At 43.2% G+C, this 26845-nt stretch overlaps 1 protein-coding gene across 1 annotated transcript in view; it reads left to right on the forward strand.

Moving 5' to 3' along the window:
• Positions 1-4414: 4414 nt before the first annotated feature.
• The window catches only part of LOC311134779 (NT-3 growth factor receptor-like), a gene marked incomplete at both ends in the record, with an annotated part of 273109 nt that continues 250678 nt past the window's right edge, over positions 4415-26845 (forward strand). Inside the window, one exon of the mRNA XM_084168563.1 lies at positions 4415-4653. Within this exon, the coding sequence (XP_084024689.1) occupies positions 4415-4653 (239 nt within the window). The remainder of the gene's footprint in view (positions 4654-26845) is intronic.

Below are 26845 nucleotides of genomic sequence, written 5' to 3' on the forward strand. Positions count from 1 at the left end.
AATGGGATCCGACTGGTGCGAAACTTGGTCATACTTTTTCTGTATGGTTGACATCGGGTACCCTGCCTGAGCCTTTCAAGAAGTGCAGGACCACTTTGATACCCAAAACCGCTGACCCGGCTTTGCGCACCCAGGCGTCTGGGTGGAGGCCACTTACCATCGGGTCATTGGTATTGAGGCTATACTCTCGCATCCTTACAAACAGGCTGGCGCGGGCGTGTCCCATCAACCCGCGCCAGAGAGGATTTACTTCCTCACCTGGATGTTCGGAAAACTTGATGATCCTGGGAGGATTGTTGAAGGAAAGTAGGGCGAGTGGCGAGATGTTGGCCGTGGTGTTGGTGGACTTTGCGCATGCATTTGACTCTATCAGTCATCTGCATATCTTGGAGGTGCTGAGGCAGAGAGGACTGGATGAACATATCGTCAGAATCATAGGTGATTCCTACACCGACGTTACGACAATGATTACGGTCGATGGGGAGCAGTCCCCTCCCATCGACGTGAGGATAGGGGTCAAGCAGGGCGATCCGATGTCGCCGCTGCTGTTCAACCTAGCCCTTGATCCAATGATTGACACTCTTGAACGTATTGGCTCGGGGTACAAGCTGGATGATCGTCAGATCACAACCCTGGCTTTTGCTGATGATCTTGTCTTGGTGAGCGGTTCATGGGATGGCATGGCGAAAAACATCCTGATTCTGGAAAAATTTTGCCAACTGACGGGGCTGAGGGTCCAGCCCAAGAAGTGTCACGGTTTCCTCACTTCAAATTCGAGGAGTGTTCTCGGTAAACTCTTGTAGGCCCTGGATAGTGGGTGGTGTTGAGCTACACATGGTCGGGCCAGCAGAGTCGGTCCAATACCTTGGGTTGAGAGTGGGTCCGTGGCAAGGCATTATAGAACCAGAACCTGTCGAGCGACTTCGTGACTGGATTAGCTCGATTGGGCGGTCTCCGCTGAAGCCTTCACAGAAGGTGAGGATGTTGAATGACTATGCGGTCCCGAGGATGGTTTATCAGGCGGACAACGGCGGGTCAGGGCCAAAAATCCTCAATGTACTTGATGGGATGATCAGGAGGGCGGTGAAGGTATGGTTCCACCTTCCACAGTCTACTTGTGATGGGCTACTTTACTCGAGATGCCAGGACGGCGGGCTGGGTATCGTAAAGTTAGCTTGTCAAATCCCATCTATCCAAGCCAGAAGGGTCTACCGATTATGGCATTCAGAGGATGACATTACTCGGATAGTTACCCGCAGGACAGTGAAACCAAAAGAGTACCTCGGGATGTGGCTGAGAGCTGGTGGGGACGAGGCAAGTTTGCCTCCCCTAGAAACATCGAATGAGGGTTCTGTCCGGAGTACAGACCCCGCCAGTTTGCTGACGCCAACAAGGAAAAACCCAGTCAGGCCAGACTGGAGGCAAGGAGAGTTTCAGAGATGGCAGAACCTGACAGTGCAGGGAGTGGGAGTGCAGGCATTCGCAGGAGACAGAAACAGCAACCACTGGTTGAAAGATCCAGCCAAGGTTGGATTTAAGCAGAGATACTATATTGCAGGTCTCCAGCTGAGAGCCAATGTATACCCAACCCGAGAGGCACTGGCCAGGGGGAGGAAAGACATTCCAGCTGTCTGCCGCCACTGTCTATCTGGTAATGAGTCTTGCTCGCACATTCTCGGGCAGTGTCCTGCAGTGAAGGATAGTCGCATCTCGCGACATAACAAGCTGTGTGACCTGTTAGCAAGTGAAGCCGAAAGCGCCGGATGGATCGTCACCAGAGAAATGTGTTGTAAAACCCATGCCGGGGCGTTGCGACGACCAGACCTGGTGTTCGTGAAAAATGGTACAGCTTTGGTGGTGGATGTTACTGTGCGGTACGAGATGGTCGCGGCAGCTGAGAAAGTCGCTAGGTACACCCCGATTGCTCGATACATCATGGTTGCCCTGAAGGTGAGGAAGGTAAAAGTGTTTGGTTTTCCACTGGGAGCCCGAGGGAAGTGGCCAATCAGAAATGAAAGGTTGCTAATGAACTTGGGGGTGAATTGTTCACGGAGGAAACGATTGGCCAAGCTATTCAGCAGGAGGGCTCTCCTGTACTCCCTGGATGTCCTTAGGGACTTCTATAGAATTGATGGGAAGATGGTGAGCTCGGATGAGGAGAGCGATGATGATCATCCTTAGGCTCAGTAGGCGACTATTGAGGAGTGCCTGCTGGTATAGAGGTACTTTCACCATTCTTCCCAAACGCTGCCCTGACCTTGGTTAGGAGAATTCCCAGAACCCCCACCGTTGAACGAAACCCCTGGCTTCGGCGAGGAGATCCAGTTAGACCTATGGTCTAATGGGGCAGTATGATGGTAGAAGCGCCTCTAAGTTAATCTTGGAGGTAGCGCCATCGGTGAGCCATACTGCTTTGAACGAAGCCCTGACTTCGGTTAGGAGAAAAGGACCATGGTTAACTGTAAATAGTTAATGAAGGTTCGGTTTGGGTTCCATGAAGGTTCGGTTTGATTTTCATGAAGGTTCGGTTTGGTTTGCATTAAAAAATCCAGGGTTGTGGGTTCGATTCCCACGGGGGGGCCAGTATGAAAATAAAAAAGAATAATGTATGCACTAACTGTAAGTCGCTCTGGATAAGAGCGTCTGCTAAATTACGTAAATGTAAATACATTGATTTGCATTTTAATGAGGGAAATAAGTATTTGACCCCTCTGCAAAACATGACTTAGTACTTGGTGGCAAAACCCTTGTTGGCAATCACAGAGGTCAGACGTTTCTTGTAGTTGGCCACCAGGTTTGCACACATCTCAGGAGGGATTTTGTCCCACTCCTCTTTGCAGATCTTCTCCAAGTCATTAAGGTTTCGAGGCTGACGTTTGGCAACTCGAACCTTTAGCTCACTCCACAGATTTTCTATGGGATTAAGGTCTGGAGACTGGCTAGGCCACTCCAGGACCTTAATGTGCTTCTTCTTGAGCCACTCCTTTGTTGCCTTGGCCGTGTGTTTTGGGTCATTGTCATGCTGGAATACCCATCCACGACCCATTTTCAATGCCCTGGCTGAGGGAAGGAGGTTCTCACCCAAGATTTGACGGTACATGGCCCCGTCCATCGTCCCTTTGATGCGGTGAAGTTGTCCTGTCCCCTTAGCAGAAAAACACCCCCAAAGCATAATGTTTCCACCTCCATCTTTGACAGTGGGGATGGTGTTCTTGGGGTCATAGGCAGCATTCCTCCTCCTCCAAACACGGCGAGTTGAGTTGATGCCAAAGAGCTCGATTTTGGTCTCATCTGACCACAATACTTTCACCCAGTTCTCCTCTGAATCATTCAGATGTTCATTGGCAAACTTCAGAAGGGCCTGTATATGTGCTTTCTTGAGCAGGTGGACCTTGCCGGCGCTGCAGGATTTCAGTCCTTCACGGCATAGTGTGTTACCAATTGTTTTCTTGGTGACTATGGTCCCAGTTGCCTTGAAATCATTGACAAGATCCTCCTGTGTAGTTCTGAGCTGATTCCTCACCGTTCTCATGATCATTGCAACTCCACGAGGTGAGATCTTACATGGAGCCCCAGGCCGAGGGAGATTGACAGTTATTTTGTGTTTCTTCCATTTGCGAATAATCGCACCAACTTTGACAAGCTTGAGTGAAATATATTCACAAACATATATACAAGTAGGAGAAAAGCAGCACTGATCAGATCCTACTTGTATATATTTTTGTAAATATTTTTGTGAATAATTCACTCAAGTTTATCTGCATTATACTGCCTGCCTTTTTGATGTAAAAAAAAAAAAATTGTTTCCATACCTCGTCAGGCAGGCCTCTAAAAAGGCGACATGCTTGCCTGGACGCACAATGGGTAAACTATGAACATTGAACCATAGGTCTAATGATAAATCACCATAAATTAGTAGCCTGTTGTTATTGTGTTATACATACACTCTGCAATGGCTGTTATGAGCTGATTTGAGCTGCATCCTGTGTTGCAGGTGTGTCAGTTTCCTTTCTGCCCAGTAGGTGGGACTTGATGCTTGGAGCATGGACCTCGCTCTCTCTCCCGTCACTGTTTCCAACGCGCTATCCCTCTGAATCTTGGAGCAGTGCTAAAACAACCTGGAACTAACAGCTAACGGCAGCCTAAATACAGGGTAACCTATACAATGCAGCCTAGAGAGGAGGACAAGCCTGGAGTATTGATTTTTGAACTATTTCTAATTTGACGGAGTATTTTTTATTCTTCTTCGTTCTCGTCTATAAAATAGATGGACATTACCGCATTTGTGTCAATTTGACATACCTCCATACATTCACTCGCCCGCGCGCACACACCACACAATTGCATAGTCAGACGGGCTCCGGCTAGGAGATTCAAAAACGCTCAAGGATATTATCCCCAAAAACTTTCAATCATGGATTTATTTTTTATTCCACCACGAATTTGCTGGTGGAGGGTATTGTTTCTTTTGAGCATCTTTCAGGACTACTTGAGCAATATGCTGGACTGCCCGCCAACCTGCAGCTGCTCTCCAACTGAGATATATTGCAATAAGTCTGACAATGGGAAATTCTTTCCTCTGCTTGCACTGCAAGATACTGGGAACAATGGAAATAACAGCATCGAAGATCTGTTCAAGAACATCACCTCAATGTAAGTATGTATGCCCACTGTAGGCTATGGTGCATCACATGTTGAGCCCATGTGAATCACAAATGTCCCTGTATTTTATTTCTTTTACTTCCGCCGCACCTCCTTAGGTGATATATTCAAGAATGCAACCTGTGTCTAACTGGTCAGAGATTCAGCTGAGTCTGACATATTTAGTAGCTAGAAATCCCTTTCACACGACGTCGTTAGCGTTATAGCCGCGGAATACATTAACCCTGCAAAGCTTGTCCTTCAGCCACAAGTATAATGCGATAAAAAAAAAATCGAATTCAATGTAATTGTCCAAATAGACCTGTTGGTGCATTGGCCCTCATATACCCCAAACACCGAAATAATGCTCAAGAGAGGTGCGTTTGCCTCTTTTTTAACTGCTTTGCATTCATGTCAGGGACTCAAAGAATTGATAACGTTTGCAAACGTCTGAAAAGGTGCTCTGTACTTACTGAAATGATTAAACCAAGAGAAAGAAAGATATATTTTTTTCGATCCGCTCTCCAGGTGTAGTCGCGTCATTTTTTATTATAAGGCTACTTGATCATAAAATAATTAAACATTTTAGTCCACACACTACAATTACGCTACCTCTAAATAATCGTCGATACTTAGATTTGGTTGCCACCCTGTTAAGTTTATTATCAGCCCGGTAGATTTAGTTCTGATTGGATGGTCCTATTTTTTAACCATGTCACTCACTCATATCAGTGGCTATTCTGATGAAGTGCCTGCATATTGATAACATAAAACGGCTATTTAAGCCTGTTGGGAAAATGTCCTTGACAGAAGGTTTCCCCTCTTATATTCCCTATGGAAAGCATTTTTGGACTCTATAAGTAACGTGTTCGTAAAAATAGAGCACGGACACTGTTGACATACTTCCCTTTATAAGGCTTTTCTTTTAGAAATAAAATGCAATTAGTTCTGGAGAAGAACCATCTCCCCCACCGCTCCTAGCTCTTTCAGCTGGAATTTTAAGCCATTTAGGACTCTGACTCATAGCATGGTGAATTTGGATTTCACCCGTTTGTATTCACCTCTAAATGATTCGAAAAGAAAACAGAAGAATAGTAGTTTGAGAAACGAAAGAAACAATGTAATCAATATCAATATATGAAGAGATTTTGGATCCGAGTTACATCGCGAGCTGAAGATAAATATTTTGGTTGAACAAAAAAAAAACTATTCATTATTGATTCTTTGTTGAGATTTGCCAAGGACGAGGGTGCCATGACAACCTCTCTGCTTTGCACTGAATCCACTCAATTTCCATAGCCTGAGAAGTGATGATTTTCCTAGTGCTTAGGATGTAGACCCCATCCGTGGGCCAAACACACGCATAATTACAACGATCTAATTCTAACAATACTGCCTGGTTATAAATCGCTAAGCACACTATACAACAAGCACACAATCACCAGTCAGTTTGTCTTGACTTTGTAGGTGTAATCATTTTAGTGTGCTTGCTTCCTCCACATCCCCCACAAGGCCACTAGAGGGGCTGCTGGTTGTTCTTTTACAGAGATGACAACTCTCGGGCATTCGATAGAGCGACACGATTGCAAACGTTATTTTGTGTAGCCCACCAGCTGTATCAGAATGTTGGAATTCATTATTCTCTTTTCATGGCGTGATTTCTGTTGAGCGCTGTCGCAGAGAACAGCATATTATGGCTTCTGCTGTTATGTGTGTAGGAATCATTCAGCACCCCCTATCACTGGACAGCTCCCACACACTAACTTGGGTTGGGAGCGGACCGTGTAGGCGTGAAGAGAATCTGCAGTCTTGAAATGGAGAAGTTGTTACAGCACATACACTATAGATTGTATACACCGATGCGATATCAGAGTAGACCTAAGGATTTCCTTGAATATACCATGACCTTGAACTAATTGTAAATTTGAACGCTGTCGGCCTCATTTATAGCTACATTTGTCTCATGGCACAGATGTTCAGAGTTCAAATTTCTAAAATTCATCAATTCTGTCAGGAATTGTGTAACAGAATATTCACTCAAATGTCTTTGGAAGGGTGTGTGTATTGTAATTGTCAAATGATGCAGCCTACCTCAAATATAGGATATTATTCCACTTCAATTGAATCGAAGTGTATGCTTATGTATGTAATGCTTTAAATGTCATATTGTACCAAAACATCATAGATGCCATGTTATTATGTTTGAGAAAGAATGGTCTGCACAGCTAAATCCATGAGTTTTTGCTTCTGACAGGCAGTAGGCCTAGGCTTTAATGGATTACTTTGTTGGCAGTATTATTTCCCCCTGAAAATGGCAGGCTAGTATGCCATGAGGGGTATCATCCAGGGGCATGGTAATGTCATACTCTGTTTGGGGTGTTCTGTGTGACCAAGCTTTCTTCTTTGTTAGGCTTACTGGACCATGTTTGAAAAAGCTAATCCTTATGGACATTTCTCTGAAACCAAGTGTGTTTGAAATGGATTAGGCTGGGTTGTTTTGCTGCATAGACAATGAGAAGGAAATTATTTTCTTTGAGAGGCACATTTGTTTTAAGACTCGAGCAGCCTCACTCTTTGACCAGTCTTCAATGTTCACATTCACAATACAACAGGTGGATGCATGATACAGCCATATAGCCGTATGAATTGCAGTCACCCTGTTCCCTATAGAGGAGGTGGCAAAGACACGGTTTTGGCCTTTTGCTGTCATAGCCATGCTGTTGGCTTTCAATTTGTGCTGCTCTTTTAAGACAAAGTCCTTCCTATCACGGTGCTATCAGTAATTATAGGGAAAGCACATCTACTGCCAACCCAAATGGCAACACATAGCGCTTTTTGTGCAGTCTCAAAAATGTTATATTTCCTATTTGCTTTCATTACTCCTGCTCAAGGTTGTGTGTGTGTGTGTGTGTGTGTGTGTGTGTGTGTGTGTGTGTGTGTGAGTGTGTGTGTGATTATCTGTCAGTTTACCTCACCTCATATTTGTCCTCTGTGTATACTTTGTCTATTTGGTACCCTAAGAAGAGACTATTTGTTTTCATCAAGAGTATCCATTAAGCTAATGGTATTTTCTCTGTACTTAGTAAGGCTGTTCTCTGTAGAAGGCAGTTTTCTGTGCATTTAAAAAAAAAAATGGAATTCAGAGGCCATGGTCAGCTTATTTTAACCGAAAACCACTAGCACACTACGTTGATGGCTTGGAAGGTTACTTGAGCATTATATACTACATATACAAATGTATGTGGAACCCCTTCGGCTATATCAGCCACACCCGTTGCTGACAGGTGTATAAAATCGAGCACACAGCCATTCAATCTCCATAGAAAAACATTGGCAGTAGTATGGCCTTACTGAAGAGTTCAGTGACTTTCAACGTGGCACTGTCATAGGATGCCACCTTTCCAACAAGTCAGTTTCTGCCCTGCTAGAGCTGCCCCGGTCAACTGTAAGTGCTGTTATTGTGAAGTGGAAACGTCTAGGAGTAACAACGGCTCAGCTGCGAAGTGGTAGGCCACACAAGCTCACAGAACGGGACTGCTGAATGCTGATGTGAGTAGTGCGTAAAACTCGTCTGTCCTCGGTTGCAACACTCACTACTGAGTTCCAAACTGCCTCTGGAAGCAACGTCAGCACAATAACTGTTTGTCGGGAGCTTCATGAAATGGGTTTCCATGGCCGAGCAGCCGCACATAAGCCTAAGATCACCATGCACAATGCCAAACGTCGGCTGGAGTGGTGTAAAGCTCGCCGCCATTGGACTCTGGAGCAGTGGAAACGCGTTCTCTGGAGTGATATCCACGCTTCTCTATCTGGCAGTCCGACAGACGAATCTGGGTTTGGTGGATGCCACAAGATCGCTACCTGCCCCAATGCATAGTGGCAACTGTAAAGTTTGGTGGAGGAGGAATAATGGTCTGGGGCTGTTTTTCATGGTTCGGGCTAGGCAATTTAGTTCCAGTGAAGGGAAATCTTAACGCTACAGCATACAATGACATTCTAGACAATTCTGTGCTTCCAACTTTGTGGCAACAGTTTGGGGAAGGCCCTTTCCTGTTTCAGCATGACAATTCCCACGTGCACAAATCGAGGTCCATACAAAAATGGTTTGTTGAGATTATTGTGGAAGAACTTGACTGGCCTGCACAGAGCCCTGGCCTCAACCCCATCGAACACCTTTGGGATTAATTGGAACGCCGACTGCGAGCCACGCCTATTCGCCCAACATCACTGCCGACCTCACTAATGCTCTTGTGGCTGAATGGAAGCAAGTCCCGGCAGCAACGTTCCAACATCTAGTGGAAAACCTTCCCAGAAGAGTGGAGGCTATTATAGCAGCAAAGGGGTGACCAACTCCATATTAAAGCCCATGATTTTGGAATGAGATGTTCGACAAGCGGTGTCCACATACTTTTGGTCCTGTAGTGTATGTTGAGCCATTTGCTATCTCTCCACGGTCTCTCAGATAGCTTACACTTAAGAGAGTGGGAGTTAGCCTGCACATGTTCACTGAAACGTGGGCAAGCTATGAAAAGGAGGCTATATCTGTGAGTGACCTCACTCCTCCCACAACTCCCTGCTCTGCCTCAGAGAAAGATGGAGGGCCTCTTCTAAACCAGAGCTCATTAATGGCACAGTTGAGTACAAAGTACAGTACATGGAGTACATCTGCGTACAGACTGACAGATGGAAGGACTGTCAGAGTGTTTTCACACATCTTTATTCAACAGAATTTAAAACGATTGAGGCATACAATATATGTGAGAAAGAGGAGAGGGTGACTGCCATTTTGGAGTGCATATTTTATGATTACTGTTGCATGTGGAAGTGTAATCTGTGTAAGGTCCCTTTAAAGGCAGAGTGTACCAGTGGACCCATGCCCGCCCCTTACCTGGTGAAAATATGGTTTATCATGGTTTATGGTTTAGAGATGGCTTATCATCTATGGTTTATCATTTATCATAATTTATCATAATTTATCAACTTACATAATAAGTGATCGCCAGGTGGGTTATTTCTGCTCAAGTACAACTGTGGACCCTGACTGGTCCGTATCTCTGTGGACAGATCTTTAAACCAACCGGATATCTCTCTGCTGAGGTCCGCTTTACGAGATCTGAGAGCTGGATCTGGGAAATAAACGGTCATCAAATGGCATACAAACATCTTTAGCTTCAGCTTTGCTTCCAGATCTATAGTTACTGCTAGGCTATCTATGATCCTGAGCTGTTTTCTGAGGATTGGCCTCACAGTGATCTGTGCTGAAGCTAACTCACTGGCGGCACCTTACCAGTCATGCAGAAACCCAACCGAGTACTCCATCAAATGTCACTTTATCAGTTGACAAGATCAAGTCAGAAATCACAGCGTACTTGAAATGTTTTGAATCTGGAGGCGTTTAGCTTTTCCATGGCATAGCAGCAGCACACTGTGAATAGCATAATGTGCATCGAGGTGATGATGACTGAGAAAGATATAGTATACAGTGAGGGAAAAAAATATTTGATCCCCTGCTGATTTTGTACGTTTGCCCACTGACAAAGAAATGATCAGTCTATAATTTTAATGGTAGGTTTATTTGAACAGTGAGAGACAGAATAACAACAAAAAAATCCAGAAAAGCGCATGTCAAAAATGTTATAAATTGATTTGCATTTTAATGAGGGAAATAAGTATTTGACCCCTCTGCAAAACATGACTAATACTTGGTGGCAAAACCCTTGTTGGCAATCACAGAGGTCAGACGTTTCTTGTAGTTGGCCACCAGGTTTGCACACATCTCAGGAGGGATTTTGTCCCACTCCTCTTTGCAGATCTTCTCCAAGTCATTAAGGTTTCGAGCCTGACGTTTGGCAACTCGAACCTTCAGCTCCCTCCACCGATTTTCTATGGGATTAAGGTCTGGAGACTGGCTAGGCTACTCCAGGACCTTAATGTGCTTCTTCTTGAGCCACTCCTTTGTTGCCTTGGCCGTGTGTTTTGGGTCATTGTCATGCTGGAATACCCATCCACGACCCATTTTCAATGCCCTGGCTGAGGGAAGGAGGTTCTCACCCAAGATTTGATGGTACATGTCCCCGTCCATCATCCCTTTGATGCAGTGAAGTTGTCCTGTCCCCTTAGCAGAAAAACACCACCAAAGCATAATGTTTCCACCTCCATGTTTGACGATGGGGATGGTGTTCTTGGGGTCATAGGCAGCATTCCTCCTCCTCCAAACACGGCGAGTTGAGTTGATGCCAAAGAGCTCGATTTTGGTCTCATCTGACCACAACACTTTCACCCAGTTCTCCTCTGAATCATTCAGATGTTCATTGGCAAACTTCAGACGGGCCTGTATATGTGCTTTCTTGAGCAGGGGGACCTTGCGGGCTCTGCAGGATTTCAGTCCTTCACGGCGTAGTGTGTTACCAATTGTTTTCTTGATGACTATGGTCCCAGCTTCCTTGAGATCATTGACAAGATCCTCCCGTGTAGTTCTAGGCTGATTCCTCACCGTTCTCATGATCATTGCAACTCCATGAGGTGAGATCTTGCATGGAGCCCCAGGCCGAGAGAGATTGACAGTCCTTTTGTGTTTCTTCCATTTGCGAATAATCGCACCAACTGTTGTCACCTTCTCACCAAGCTGCTTGGCAATGGTCTTGTAGCCCATTCCAGCCTTGTGTAGGTCTACAATCTTGTCCTTGATATCCTTGTCCACACTCCCTTTAAGAGTGTGCTCCTAATCTCAGCTTGTTACCTGTATAATAATAATAATAATAATAATAATAATAATAATAATAATATGCCATTTAGCAGACGCTTTTATCCAAAGCGACTTACAGTCATGCGTGCATACATTATTCGTTTTGTATGGGTGGTCCCGGGGATCGAACCCACTACCTTAGCATTACAAGCGCTGTGCTCTACCAGCTGAGCTACAGGGAGCCAGAAATCTTTCTGATTGAGAGGGGGTCAAATACCTATTTCCCTCATTAAAATGCAATTCAATTAATAACATTTTTGACAAGCGTTTTTCTGGATTTTTTTTTTGTTATTCTGTCTCTCACTGTTCAAATAAACCTACCATTAAAATTATAGACTGATCATTTCTTTGTCAGTGGGCAAACGTACAAAATCAGCAGGGGATCAAATACTTTTTTCCCTCACTGTATATAGTCCAATTAATTTTGTGTTTAAAAACCACATTATATAAAAATACTAAACATAATGCTATGATGAATGTGGCATGCTCCTAATCCTTTTTTTGGACATTGGGTAAACATGAAAACATCACAGTAAAGTACAGTAGGTTGGTTATATACTGTAGCATAGCCTTTAGTAAATCAAATGTGATGATTTTAAGACAACTTACTTTGTCCATTCATGTTGGGGTTGAAACAGTTGCTACTGTCTTTGGAGTTTTCCAACTAGGACAGTGATTGGTCAGTCCAACGACTCCCTCTGATAACATTGATGGATTGAAAAGCTTTTTGGTCACCATTACTACTGTGATTGAAATATACCTGCATGCATGACCGACCCTTCATATTACCCATTATGATTTCCAATAGCATTAGCTACCATTCTTTTTAAATTGATAACAGAAAGCATACTCCCTCTTGTCATGTTGTTCACCCCTAGTGAAAAGGAATTATGGATTTGACTAGGGCCATTTTGCTACTGTCCCCTTTGTGGTACCAACCGTGTGTGTGACCCCTAATATACATTATGCAGAGGGCAGCCCTGTTTTTGAAATAGCTAATGGCACAGATCAATTGCAGATGGTCAGTGATGGCCTGATATTATAGACCCATATACTGTATGTCTGTACATGTTTATGTGACAACTGACAAGTCAAGATCCAACAAATCAATATCACCGGAAACTATCCTATTGTTTGTGTGATATTTGGAGGGATGGAATAGTTAGGATGTACGTTATGTTATATGGTATTGATCTTTGAGATCCTTTCTCCCCCAACGTCTTTCTCAGTTTGGAATATCCATTTATATGAAATTGTTCAGAATACAATGTTCACTGTACATGATGGACAGGTCATGTGTATGTGTAACAGTGCTACTGTACATCGTGCTTACTGAACTTTTGCAATTATTGTTCTCTCAATTCACAGAATGCATATGCACTGTATTGAGTCCCTGAGTCAATTCTTTCAACTATTTGTCTCTCTATACACGGAATGCATGCATTGAGTCCCTGTTTCATTGTTTTTGCATTCGTGCCTGTTTATTAACATGATCAATGTCAGTCTCATTTAACTCTCTGGCCTCAGTGGTATGTGCATCATATGCCAGCTGCCATTCCCTGATCTATTGTAAAGAATAAATGCACACACAGTCTGTGACATTGCATCTGATGGCTTAAACATATTGTAATATAATATAGTATAGAGTTTGAATCAGCAGCATGAACAAAAATGTAAACGCAACATGCAACAATTTCAACGATTTTACTGAGTTACAGTTCATATAAGGAAATCAGTCAATTGAACTAAATTCATTAGGCCCTAATCCATGGATTTCACATGACTGGGCAGGGGCGCAGCCACTTGGGAGACTGGCCCAACCACTGTGGAGCAAGGCCCAGCCAATCAGATTGAGTTTTTCCCCACAAAAGAGCTTTAGTACAGACAGAAATACTCCTCAGTTTCATCAGCTGTCTGGGTGGCTGGTCTCAGACGATCCCGCAGGTTAAGAAAAAGGATGTGGAGTTCCTGGGCTGGTGTGGTTACACGTGATCTGTGGTTGTGAGACCGGTTGGACGTGCTGCCAAATTCTCTAAAACAATGTTTGAGGAGGCTTATGGTAGAGAAATGAACATTCAATTCTCTGGTAAAAGTCCTGGTGGACATTCCTGCAGTCAGCATGCCAATTGCACGCTCCCTCAAAACTTGAGACATCTGTGACATTGTGTTCTGTGAGAAAACTGCACATTTTAGAGTGGCCTTTTATTGTCCCCAGAACAAGGTGCACCTGTGTAATGATCATGCTGTTTAATCAGCTTCTTTATATGCCACACCTGTCAGGTGGATGGATTATCTTGGCAAAGGAGAAATGCTCACTAACAGGAATGTAAACCAATTTGAGAACAACATTTGAGATAAATAAGCTTTTTGTGCCTATGGAAAAGTTCTGTGATCTTTTATTTCAGCTCATGAAACATGGGACCAACACTTTACATGTTGTGTTTATATTTTTGTTCAGTGTATATAAATAGCACTGAAAGACTGTGTGTGTGTGTGTGTGTGTGTGTGTGTGTGTGTGTGTGTGTGTGTGTGTGTGTGTGTGTGTGTGTTTGTGCCAGACAACTAACTCCCCTGCTGAGATGATGAGCAAATCACAAAACGCTCTGCCAGCCCCTTGTCTTCGACTGAGACCTCTTGTATACGTTACCGGTTCCTACGTTACCAGTTCCTATGACTAGAGGTGTAAAGACTATTAATAAAATGATGGAGAATAGATTAACTACCTACTGTAACACTGGGTAAAATCAGTGTCATAATGGATATATGCATGGGATTTATCTATGTATTGTTGTCCTCAGAGATGGTATGTACCTTCATGTTGTTTGTTAAACTAAAGATTTACAATCTGTGGTTGGTTGTTTAAATCTGGCCTTATTCAATTCTTGTTACACTGTAGATGAGTGGGTAACAATACTGGCACTCCTCTCTGCCATCGAGCCATCTATAAACAGTGGCTGCTCTCTGTGCTCTGTTCTCTGTGAGGAGCCTCAGCCTGCCTTTCAAACAATGTCTCCAGACCACTTTGAAATATTGATCAATCCACCCATTCTCTCCCCCTAAAACACTGTATATCTTCTGCTGTCACTCACTGATTATTTTTACAAAGACATACACTATATATATTTCCAGTATTTCATCATGTGACAGCTTTAGTAATATGTTGTTCATGTGACTTATGTGGGGGGAAAACAAATTCGAATTCTGGATGCACTTTTGTCTCTCTGGTTCCTAATAGAAAATTATGATATGGGAATCTAATGCAATAACAATGATACTGAAAATGTGTGATCTAATTCTCAGAAAAAGTATTGTGGTGATTGAAACAATGTTTCAATCATTTATATGAATGAAGTAATTCATTTTTTCTTGAGTTTTCAGTTCGTTATGCAGTTTCAGTCCCTCCCAATATTTCTCTCCCCCCTCTCTCTCTTTCTCTCTCTCCCACTCTCTCTCTCCTCCCTCTCTCTCTCCCGCTCTCTCTGCCCCCCCCCCCCCCCTTCTCTCTCTCCTGGTTTTTGCTTATATTTTATTCATTGCAGGGCCAATGAAGCGCCTGATAGACTGTAGAGCACAGTGGATGATCCTGAGCAGTTCATTTCTTGGTTTAGTTGGCAGCTGGCAGATGTACGGTGGCACAGCCTTCATTCTGCATGCTATTCCCAGACCTATGGCGCTAAACATGTTTGAACACATCCCTGAAATGACCTCCTCGCTGACCTGTATTCTTCAACACTATACAGAGGTAGAAAAATAGGACACCTTCCAGGACACTGCAGTAGTTAGGGCAGTTCTAATGGTGTATGTTTATCTCTGTAAAAAGTGTCCTTATGAAGTGACCTCCCAAAAGTATTAAGGCACTTTATGATTGAACCTTTAGAGTGTGCTAAGATCAATGACAACTGCTTTCTTATGGCATCTGTTTGAACCTGAAGCAGTAAGGCAGCAGTGCCTGTGCTGTGCTGGGTGGATATCTGTGCAGACAGCCCCCAGGCTCTGTAACACTCATTGATATGCAGCAAGAGCCAGTGGAATATCTCAGGGAGTGGGAAGCACCTACTCAGCTCACACCTTCTACTTGTTCCTCACTTTCACTTTGTACTTCACATTGTGGCGGGGGGACTTCCAAGGAAGCTTTGTCTCTCTCTTAGGAATGCTGGAGTGGCTTTAGCTATACATTTGTGGGCTGCTGGTATAGATTGAGATAGAACTGGCACTTTTAGACATATGTTAGGGCATATTACTGTAGGCAGAAGTCTCTGACATTTTATTTAAATGTTTGGGAAAGGAAATATACTTGTAGTAGTACAACAGTTTTCCCTGCGGTTTGATAGCCATAAACAATATTATGGATTTGAATATGATAAAGGTATGCACTGCTTTCCCCCACTATTGTATATATAACATATATTTCAGTGTTTATCCCCAGCCTCAGTTCTAAAAGAGTCTGCTAAGCTGTTGTTCATGTTAATGAAATGTTTTCTAGCTGTCAGACCGGTGTCTTGACCCCCATTTCTGTTATTGAAACCATTTTGGGCTGGTGGTCAAGAGAATGGCTAAGGTCCAAGGATGGGATGTTTCATAGCCCAGATGATATTAGGAGCACGTAAACAGCTATCTCACCATGACAGAATGAGACCAGGAAGTCATTCTGGTGAGTTCGTTTCTATTGATCCAACTCCAAAGTTCCCATGGCCGTATTAAAACGTAACCAGTGCTTTGACAAATCAGCAGGGCAGCCTACTAGATCTGTGTACAGCTAGAACAGTCACGACAGCCTTCCTTGTTGCCTCACCTTCTATCCAGTGTAAACAACTGTGCGTTGACTGGCGCTAGCGAGCAGAGCGCTGCTTCTCTCTCTCAGGCGAGACTGGGGCCCGGAAAGTAAAGGCCACACAGAGGGTGTGGGTGGAGTGAGTGGAGAGTGTTCCCAGACAACGTGACATGGGTTTTAATGAGTCTGGAGAAGCTTCATGTCCTCTGCATGAATAAAGAGCTCCTTCACCAGCCCCTTCCCCGCCCCTCGACCACTCTCTCCAACCCACTCATCTAAACAGGAAGGAGAGTGAGGCACACATCAAACAGAAATCTAGTGAATAATAGCAAACACTTCTTTACCAACTAGGTATCTTATTTGTTCTCATTAACATAATAATTGTGGTATTTCAGTGATGAGAATACACATCTAGTATAGTTTGAGATATGATTCAGAGAGCTGTCCTCAGTACTGCGGTTTATTTACTATTTATGTTTTCTCTGATTTGTTTCACTGTTTGTTCCTGTCAATTAGTCTCACTAAGTATTTCCTGTTCAGTGCATTTGTTGTTGTAGTAGCATTCTTAGAGTAATGGTGGTTGTTCAGCTCTTTTAGCCCGCTCTCAGCCTGCAAAACAACCTGTCTGGTACTGTTAGCCAGACCACAGCATTTCCTGTGTAGTTTGCTAACATCTCAATGTGAAGTTGTGTTTTCGGTAACATTTTACTTGACACCCAGCGTCATAACACGTTATGACACGGTCATAACCATGTCATAATATGTCATAACAACTGACATAACTTGCCATAACCTGTCATAATATGGTCATAACACTGTCATGACCCATATATTTATACCTGTTGTGACATATATTGCGTTATTTTATGGCTGGTTATGACACCTACATAAGAGTGTCAAAACCCACATTTATTAAAATGTGTTTTTTCCCTGCCAAGAAGTTTCCTTTCGTTTGAAATTTTGTTTCTTAAGTCCTTTGTTGTTGTTGTAATGAATTCTTTACAGTCTTGTTTTTTTCATCATATTTTAAAGAACTTGTATAAAATACACTTTATGACACTGTCAAGAAGCATTATGACCATCATAATGCCAGATAGGCCTATCACATACATGCCCTTATATCAGTCATCAGTCAAAAATAGTGTGTCTTGTCCTGCTCCTGAAATCTGCTCCTGCATTCGTCTCAGTCATCCGCAGCAGAGCATTGGGGTAGGTAATTGTCTGACATCAATGTGTGCGCAATTACAATAATAATTTAACATAGTCAATAAAAAAAATAAAAAATAAACTTCAACATACTGTTGACACATAGGTTATGGTGTAATGGAATGTTTTGCCTTGTGTGGTAGGTTTTGTGGGTTTTGACACTGTTTTGTAGGTGTCATAACCAGCCATAAAATAACTACCGTGGTAGGTTTTGTGGGTTTTTACACTCTTATGTAGGTGTCATAACCAGCCATAAAATAACGCAATAACTTGTCACAATTTTTTAAAAATTATTTATCTTATCCAGAGCGGCTTACAGTTAGTGAGTGCATACATTATTTATTTTTTTCATACTGGCCCCCCGTGGGAATCGAACCCACAACCCTGGCGTTGCAAATGCCATGCTCTACCAACTGAGCTACATCCCTGCCGGTCATTCCCTCCCCTACCCTGGACGACGCTGGGCCAATTGTGCACCGCCCCATGGGTCTCCTGGTCGCGGCCGGCTACGACAGAGCCTGGATTCGAACCAGGATCTCTAGCGATGCAGTGCCTTAGACCACTGCGCCACTCGGGAGGTCTAAATATACTGTACATGTCATGACAGTGTTTAACAGGTTTAACATAGTATAACAGGTTATGACAAGTTATGTCAGCTGTTATAACATATTATGACATGTTATGACCGTGTCATAATGTGTTATGACGCTGGGTGTCAAGTAAAGTGTTACCATGTTTTCTTTAGATTTGTCTCATTTCATTTAGCTACATTACCTCTCTTTCAAAAGGACCTTAATGTGCTGTATGTGTGACCACAGCTGGTGTCACTGTCGACAATCAGCAAGCCGTTCTGTACTTGTTTCCCTGCTTTGAAAAGTTTGAAAGGTGTTTTTTCAGCTGCTTTCATTTGCGAGTCTGAGTTTTATCTTTGCAATATTCATAACTCTGTTGTCTGTTTGTAGAGTGGTTTTCCCAAGGTATTTTTTTACTTCTTCCAATTTTACTGTTATGTCAAGTCATTAAGTGACGATTTAGAATTATTTAAGAGTAATTTACCTTAATTAAGGTTTTAAAATTGATATGGGTTCAGCACATCAACAATGAATATTTAGTTCAAGTTCACTCATCACAAATTCATTGGGAATCTTATTTTAATTAATTCATAATTGCTTTGGAAACTCGGAGAGCTCTGTACTGTTACCGTTTCCCAAATAATTACAACTGTCACCCAATGGGATGTTTGAAACGGGTAGGCCTAATTGGATTGCAATTTAAATTACTTTTTAAATGTTTCAAACCCCAAAAATACAATATATTACATTTAAGAGTAGTGATTATATTTCAGACTGTGAGTCATTATAATGCAATAACAGTCACAGCACAAGTAACGTTACACTAGGCTCTCATTATTCTATATGACTGTTAATGAATGCAAATGAAAGGATTTCCTATTACATTTTGTTTAGGTTTCCTCCATTCCCCTGTAACAGGTTTCACCAAGTAGAGGCACCATCTGTAGCCTAATATCATATCAAATGTGTGATCAGTTCAAAGTGCATTAAAATCTCTTTGGCTGAGGAGAGTCTGGATGTATGACTGACCGATAAAGCAATACATGAGAAAATTGAGGTTATGATGTAATCACACCTTTCTATTGGTCTATTGATTGGAGAGGGAGAGCACCCAGAGCCCCAGACCCCTTACGGCTTCTCCAAATTGCAAAGAAAGTCACCAATAATTTAAAGTTGGAATCCGTAGCGGTGAAACTGCCACGTCCGTTTGCGATATTACAACAACAAAGACGTTACTTCAAACAATGAACACTGTTTTATTTTCATCAGACATCATTGCACGCATGATAGAACAGCAGAGTATGTACTACACTTTTTTTTACATCAACGCTGGAGCTCCTCTTCTCCGGCCAGTGGCGCTGTTTCCCCTAATGCAGATCTCAGCTTTAAAGATCACCTGGAAAGGGGCTAATCCAGATGGTAGTAGAAATTAATTGAAAACACTATAGTATCAGATCATGCTGAAGTGATTTATTATATATTTTCTGAACTGTGTGTGTGTGTGTGTGTGTGTGTGTGTGTGTGTGTGTGTGTGTGTCAGTGTGTCTCATCAGAGCCTCCACATAAAAAGAAAAGTAGTGAAACATTAAAAAAGTTATCCTTTTCGATAAAGCGATACTAAATATATTCACGTCACCAAATAACTGATGAAAATACACAGTTTTGCAATGAATGGCTACAGTAGCTTCAACAGCACCCTCTAGGGTAGCACCATGGTGTAGCTGGAGGACAGCTATTTTCCGTCCTCATATGGGTACATTGACTTCAATACAAAACCTAGGAGGCTCGTGGTTCTCACCCCCTTTCATAGACTTACACAGTAATTATGACGACTGCCGGAGGACATCTTTCAACCTATCAGAGCATTTGCAGCATTAACTAACATGTTGTCCACCCAATCAAAGGATCAGAGAATGAATCTAGTGCTGAAAGCTTAAACTACAGCTGCAGTGCATAAAATATGTTGAGTAGTTGACTATTTTTTAAACAATTTTTAACAAATTCATTTAATCAAAGATTAAGGAGAAGCGGCATCAGAGAGAGAGAGAGAGAGAGAGTGAGAGAGAGAGAGTAGTCTACTCAACAACCTGACTCAAACAGAGAGGAATGCTATGTATGTTAACTAGCTGGCTAAGGCTATCCAACACTGCAATTCTTCCAATTCAGGGAAAGCTTTCATTTTTATTTTATTTATATTATTATTATTTTACCGGGGCCCGCCAGTGTAACTGCTAAACTGCTTGCTGTACACTGTACTGCATGATTGTACACATGGATTGGATTGTGGGTTTACTAATGCGTTAGTTCTAGTTTGTTGACTATAACGTTGATATGGTGACAACAATGTCGGCTGTGTAGCGGTTAGCGGTTATGGTTTGAAGGTTTGGCTTGGAGAAGTTTTTGTGCCTGGTCACAGACAGCTGTTGTGTTGTGCACTGAAGTCCACAAGTGAAGGGAAAAGGTGAGGAGGACAGCTAGCATGTGCTGTATGTGGCTGCTATGAAAGTGAACTGTGTGCGGGTGATCAGGGGTGTATTCATTCCTCCGATTCTGTTGCAAAACGTTTCTTAAACATAAGCAAACGGAACGAAACGGGGAGGGACCTACCTATCAATGTTACATTGAGCTGGGTGAATGGATTATGAATGACATCCAATATCATGTAATAGAAATAAGGCCATGCTCATATTTTTTGTAATCATCCTCCCTAATCTTAAATGGAATCGACCGCCACTGGTGTGTGTGTGTGTGTGTGTGTGTGTGTGTGTGTGTGTGTGGTGCATGCCTGCATGTTTGTGTTTGCATTTGTTCGTGCCTGTATACAATTTTTAAATATTATTTTTAGTATGAAATTCTAGTATGCAGATGCAGGAAACGGGTGATCAAATAGGTGATACCTACAAAGAATGTCAATTCAAACCCTGCCATGATTCTCTTTCTGCATCAAATCAAATCAAATAGTCTGGGTAGCCATTTGATTAGATGTTCGGGAGTCTTATGGCTTGGGGGTAGAAGCTGTTTAGAAGCCTCTTGGACCTAGACTTGGCGCGTTCTGGTACCGCTTGCCGTGCGGTAGCATAGAGAACAGTCTATGACTACGGTGGCTGGAGTCTTTGACAATTTTTAGGTCCTTCCTCTGACACTGCCTGGTATAGAGTTCCTGGATGGCAGGAAGCTTGGCCCCAGTGATGTACTGGGCCGTATGCACTACCCTCTGTAGTGCCTTGCGGTCGGAGGCCGAGCAGTTGCCATACCAGGCAGTAATGCAACTAGTCAGGATGCTCTTGATGGTGCAGCTGTAGAACCTTTTGAGGATCTGAGGACCCATGCCAAATCTTTTCAGTCTCCTTAGGGGGAATAGGTTTTGTCGTGCCCTCTTAACCCAATGAGGGTTTTGGACATTGTGTGATCAGTGTTCATTTCCTCTTCCCAGTGGATGTTGAATACCAGACCTAACAGTACCATCTGTCAATGCATTTTGCAATGTGAAATGTGTGGGCAGCGGCAGCAGAAGCGGCAGGGGTATACAGTAGGGCTGTGGTATTGTAGAGACTGAATTCAAGCCAGGATCATGGCTGCTCCTGCCTGGTGGAAAAAGCTATTTTATATACTCCAGAGGAAGGTATGCTGATAGCAGGTCTATTGAGAGAGAGGATGGAGGATTCAGCACTGCTCCTGCCCTCATTCTCAGGCAGCACACACATTCACACAGCCCCCCCCCCCCCCCCCCCACTTTCCCTTTCTGCAGTGCACACACTGTACCAATACCCTTAAGAGAGGTTCTCCCTGCTCAGTGCTCTAATATCCCTGCAGATCTATCTAACCTTCTACCTAATTAAATTCTTCAAAGTAAAAGGATCCTCCAGCACAGTGGCGTCATGCCCATAGGGGGCACAGGGGCATGTGCCCCGCCCCCTCCCCCAGATCTGCTGTTTCTCTGTAATACTACTAGCCACCTAGCAATTTTATGAATTTGGCTTTAGCTATCACAGATAGGTTCCCAATCTCCCAAGCCAATAACTAGCTACCAAGCAATAACTAGCTACCAAGAAGCCATTTCAAGCTATCAATCAAGTTAAAGTAGCTAGCTTGTCAAACTATCTTAGCTGGCATGCCTGCTGGCATGGTTGGTAGACTTTAGAAAAAGCAAGCAATTACAAAATGTAATGAATAAGACTCACATTCCTTTAAATCTTTTACCCAGATTTTAGCAGAGATGCAGAGAAGCATATTTACTTTCTTTAAAAAATGTTTTACCACCGGTCATGAGTATACAGACAGTTCAAGCTTTTATCTATGCTTAGATAAAACCTGTTTTTTTTTTTACATAGAATTAAGCATGATGATTATGACTCTAGATCAAATCAAATCAAATCAAATTGTATTAGTCACATACACGTGTTTAGAAGATGTTATTGTGGGTGTAGCGAAATGCTTCTAGCTCCGACAGTGCAGTAATATCTAACAAGTAATATCTAACAATTTCACAACATATCTAGTAAGGAATGGAATTTAAGAATATATACATATATGGACAAGCAATGACAGAGCGGCATGGACTAAGATACAGTAGAATATTATAGAATAGAGTACAGTATATACATATGAGATGAGTAGTGCAAGATATGTAAACATTATTAAAGTGACTAGTGTTCATTTCTTAAAGTGGCCAGTGATTTCAATAGGCAGCAGCAGCCTCTAATGTGCTAGTGATGGCTATTTAACAGTCTGATGGCCTTGAGATAGAAGCTGTTTTTCATTCTCTCGGTCCCAGCTTTGATGCACCTGTACTGACCTCGCCTTCTGGATGATAGCGGGGTGAACAGGCAGTGGCTCGGGTGGTTGATGTCCTTGATTATCTTTTTGGCCTTCCTGTGACATCGGGTGCTGTAGGTGTCTTGGAGGGCGGGTAGTTTGCCCCCGGTAATGCGTTCGGCAGACCGCACCACCCTCTGGAGAGCCCTGGGGATGCGGGCGGTGCAGTTGCCATACCAGGCAGTGATACAGCCTGACAGGATGCTCTCAATTGTGCATCTGTAAAAGTTTGTGAGGGTTTTAGGTGCCAAGCCAAATTTCTTCAGCCTCCTGAGTTTGAAGAGGCTCTGTTGCGCCTTCTTCTTGCTTGAAAAAGCTGTTTCAGATGTTTGAAAAATGCAAAATTCTCAATTTTACAGACAGGGGGCCTAGCCCCCCTCCAGACCACCCCCAACCCATCCTCATGTACTTTTTGCCCCCTTAGATTTTTGGGCTGCTCCATAAGTAGGATTTTAATTTGACCTATATTGTCACAGCAAAATAAGCAACAGGATTTGAATGTTTAGACCATAATGTTGCTTGAACGGTGGTTAGGCTATTAGCTGGCCAAAGGTAAATACTGTTAGTATAACCATGTGTTAGTGTGGATTTTCAGTGAATATATGTCAATCGCGAAGCTCATCTGCATTTCCTGCGGTGCAACAAAAGAGTGATCAAATGAAGATCCTACAGCTGTACACACACTGCTGTGTTTTATGTTGGAATGGAAGAATACTAATAAACGGGTCCTGTTTCAGGGCATCTACTTATCATTTGTTTAGTTTCTAGAAATTGTATGGTGCTACCCTACACATCTAGGAAAAAGCAATGCTGCAATTGTACATTTCTATGAATTATGATTGAAATGTTGTGTGTGGGCTGTTGTGTGTGGGCTGTTTCCTTTTCATAGATCTTGACTAACCTGAACGTCTGAGGTTCCACTATGTTGAGAATAGGCACTGAGGAGATGGAAACATGTCTCACGTCTGCACAGAAAGAGTCTGAAGGGAGGACAGTGATCCCAGATCCCAGCTCACCTCTCCCTGAAGCCCCTCCCAGGTGGCTACCCATCCCCTCCTAGGGGTGCCTTTGTACAGAGAGGGCAGACCCCTGTTGAATTATTCATCTATTCATGAGGCCAGGGTTATTTCTGGCCACTGTATTGACAGACATGCCATGCTTGTCTTATATGAGTGGAGGGGAGCTGGAGAGTAGGGTAGATGGTGTTTTTGTCCTAATGTGTGTCATCCTCAGCCCCTGTGCTCTGAGTGCGGCGGAGGGTCAGTGCTTCAGAACACCACATTACTTATCCGCCGCTAAATATACAGAGCTGTCGTATCTTGAATTTCGATCAGTTTGTATGAAATGCTGCTTGTGTATGCTGGTGTGTTGAATTAACTGCATAAAAAGAACAGTGGTGCTATGGAAACTGCTCAGGAGTGTTTGGGCTATATGAAACACTACCATATTTCCTGTTGTGTTCTGAAGGGGATTTTTCCCCACAATGCTATGGGGCGATTCCATGCAAGCAGGACCGGAATTTTGGGTATCAGATTGTTCTGGCAATTTGCTTATTTTTAGACATATTGTTTGGAACAATATACTCTTCAAACACATCACATTTCCACAGTGGGCTCTCTTGTACACTGAATGATCTGACCCATTTTATACATATAAATTGACATTCTAGGTAATTAACCAATCACAGCCTTCCTTTAAGATTGCATATTCAGCAAATCACCAGCAGTGAGAGTTCACTTTAAATGCATTTTCCCATTCACTGTGTCGGTGGTGCTCATAAAATGAATCATAACTTCAGAATTAGCAGAGAGCCCACTCTGGAAAGTGTATGTACTTGTAGAGTACATTGTTCCAAACAATATGTCTTAAAATGAACAAAATCAAAAAGGGTAGTTTTGAGATATTTATATTAACATTTTTAATGTTTAATAAATTAATGTGAACATTTGTATTTCAGAATCATACTCCATATGTTAGAGCACACTATACGGAGTATAATGACACCAAGATGTTGTCTGTATCATTTGCTGTCCACAGATCATAGCGTCTTACAGGAGGCATGCATATGTCTAAAAAGGGCCTAAAATGGCCACTTTCATCATGATTTTCTCACAAATGGTCACAAAATGTAAAAAGCATTTAAAACATCCTTCCTCCCAATTAAGTTTCTATGTGAGATTTGCCAGGATATAATCTGCGATACAGATCGCCCTATGCTGCTTTCCCAGGAGAGGGCGGAGAGAGTTCACTGGTCTTATCCATGGCCAGTCTGTCCATTATTAGTCCCTTATTGGCTCTTCCTCCCCTAATCATAGGAATCCCTCCCTGTTGTTTTATCCTCCAACATTCTTTCATCATAACTCAGACACATACGTCTTATTTTCCTCAGACTGCTCCCTTTCTTTCAAGCCTCAAGATAACCTTTTCAAAGTAGCTTAATCCCTTTGAGGAGAGAAATACCCCCTCCTTCAACGCGCCCCTTTAGAGGCAACATTGAGATGACTGCGAGGCAGGGGAACAAAGGCGATGCCTGCTTAATAACACGTTAAAGAACAAAGAGCTGGAAATAAGTGTTCCTTAATAACAAAGCCCTCATAACACCACTCATTAAACCCACCATATCAATATATTGTGATATTCAAATGACTATGTCTGTGGTATTTACATTTAGATGTTAATCAAAGCACAGCCTATATGTTCAATGAAGGCAGTTCCTGAGCATTCTACATCCCCATTGTTTGTATTGTAGATGTTACCAACTGCAGATACTGTATGCGTGTGTATGTGCATGTGTGCATGTGTTACTGCACCCAGTGAGCTTGTAGGGCTCAGGTGGCCTTTGAATAGGGATGCATTAGTCCTGATAATGGGAAATCTCCTGATGCTCTATGCCTGGGATAGAAAATACTGTAAAAACACCAGGAAATCAGTTCCAAGTGATTTTAATTTTGGAAATCTGTTCCCAAGTATTCCCATGCATAATAGAGATAAACTTGATCGTATACAAAGGTAAGCAAGGTTTGAAATTATTCTGTTTTAGTCTAATATTATATCTGTTTGGGCTTCTTGCAGTGAATTTGCAGTCTACAAATGATTTTGAACTATGTTCCGGCCCCCCGACCATACGCTCAAGAAAAAAATCGGCCCGCGGCTGAATCTAGTTGATAATCCCTGCTCTATGCTCACCTTCACAGAGGCTGACTACAGTAACTGCACTGTCAAGAGTAAATGCTGCTGGCATATTCAGTGTTAGCTAATGGAGTGGGGGTCACGTTGGTGTGTAGGGAGGGGGGAAGGTTGCAGCGACGTGAGCCGTCAATCATGCCTAAGCCTCTACAGTGCTGACGAGATCCTCTTGTTAGTCCAGAGTGCAATCAATCATTTAAAAGCACCCTCACTTTGGGACTGCACCTTCAATCACTGCAGTGACTTATGAGCCAGTGTCAGCCCAGGGTGATTATCAATCACATACTCCAGGCCAGCCAGCCAGCCAGCCAGCCAGTCAGTCAGTCACAGCCAGCCAGTCAGCCAGACATACTGTATTTCAACATGCCCTCTCCATGTGTGCAGGTGTCACATGGTGATCGTCATTGGCGGTGAGTTCTCCTGCCTCTCACTGATGTCAAATGTGCTTTCATGACTCATCCGTTCTCATGCTTTCCCCTCTCAAGTGGATGTGGTATTTATCATCTGTTATGGTAGTGTATAGCCACTTTCGTGTATGTCACCCTGCTCTTTTTAAGATGTTATCGAAGGCATGGATCACTTGTTAGGGATTGGCAGTGAGGGATGAGGAGGGTTGAGGTGTTGTAGGAGAGGAGAGGAGAGGAGAGGAGAGGAGAGGAGAGGAGAGGAGAGGTGAGGTGAGGTGAGGTGAGGTGAGGTGAGGTGAGGTGAGGTGAGGTGAGGTGAGGTGAGGTGAGGTGAGGTGAGGTGAGGTGAGGTGAGGTGAGGTGAGGTGAGGTGAGGTGAAGGGAGGGGAGGTGAGGTGAGGTGAGGTGAGGTGAGGTGAGGTGAGGTGAGGTGAAGGGAGGGGAGGGGAGGGGAGGGGAGGGGAGGGGAGGGGAGGGGAGGGGAGGGGAGGGGAGGGGAGGG

This window comes from Coregonus lavaretus, assembly GCF_964263955.1.
Source record: "Coregonus lavaretus genome assembly, chromosome: 9".
Classification (NCBI taxonomy): Eukaryota; Metazoa; Chordata; class Actinopteri; order Salmoniformes; family Salmonidae; genus Coregonus; species Coregonus lavaretus.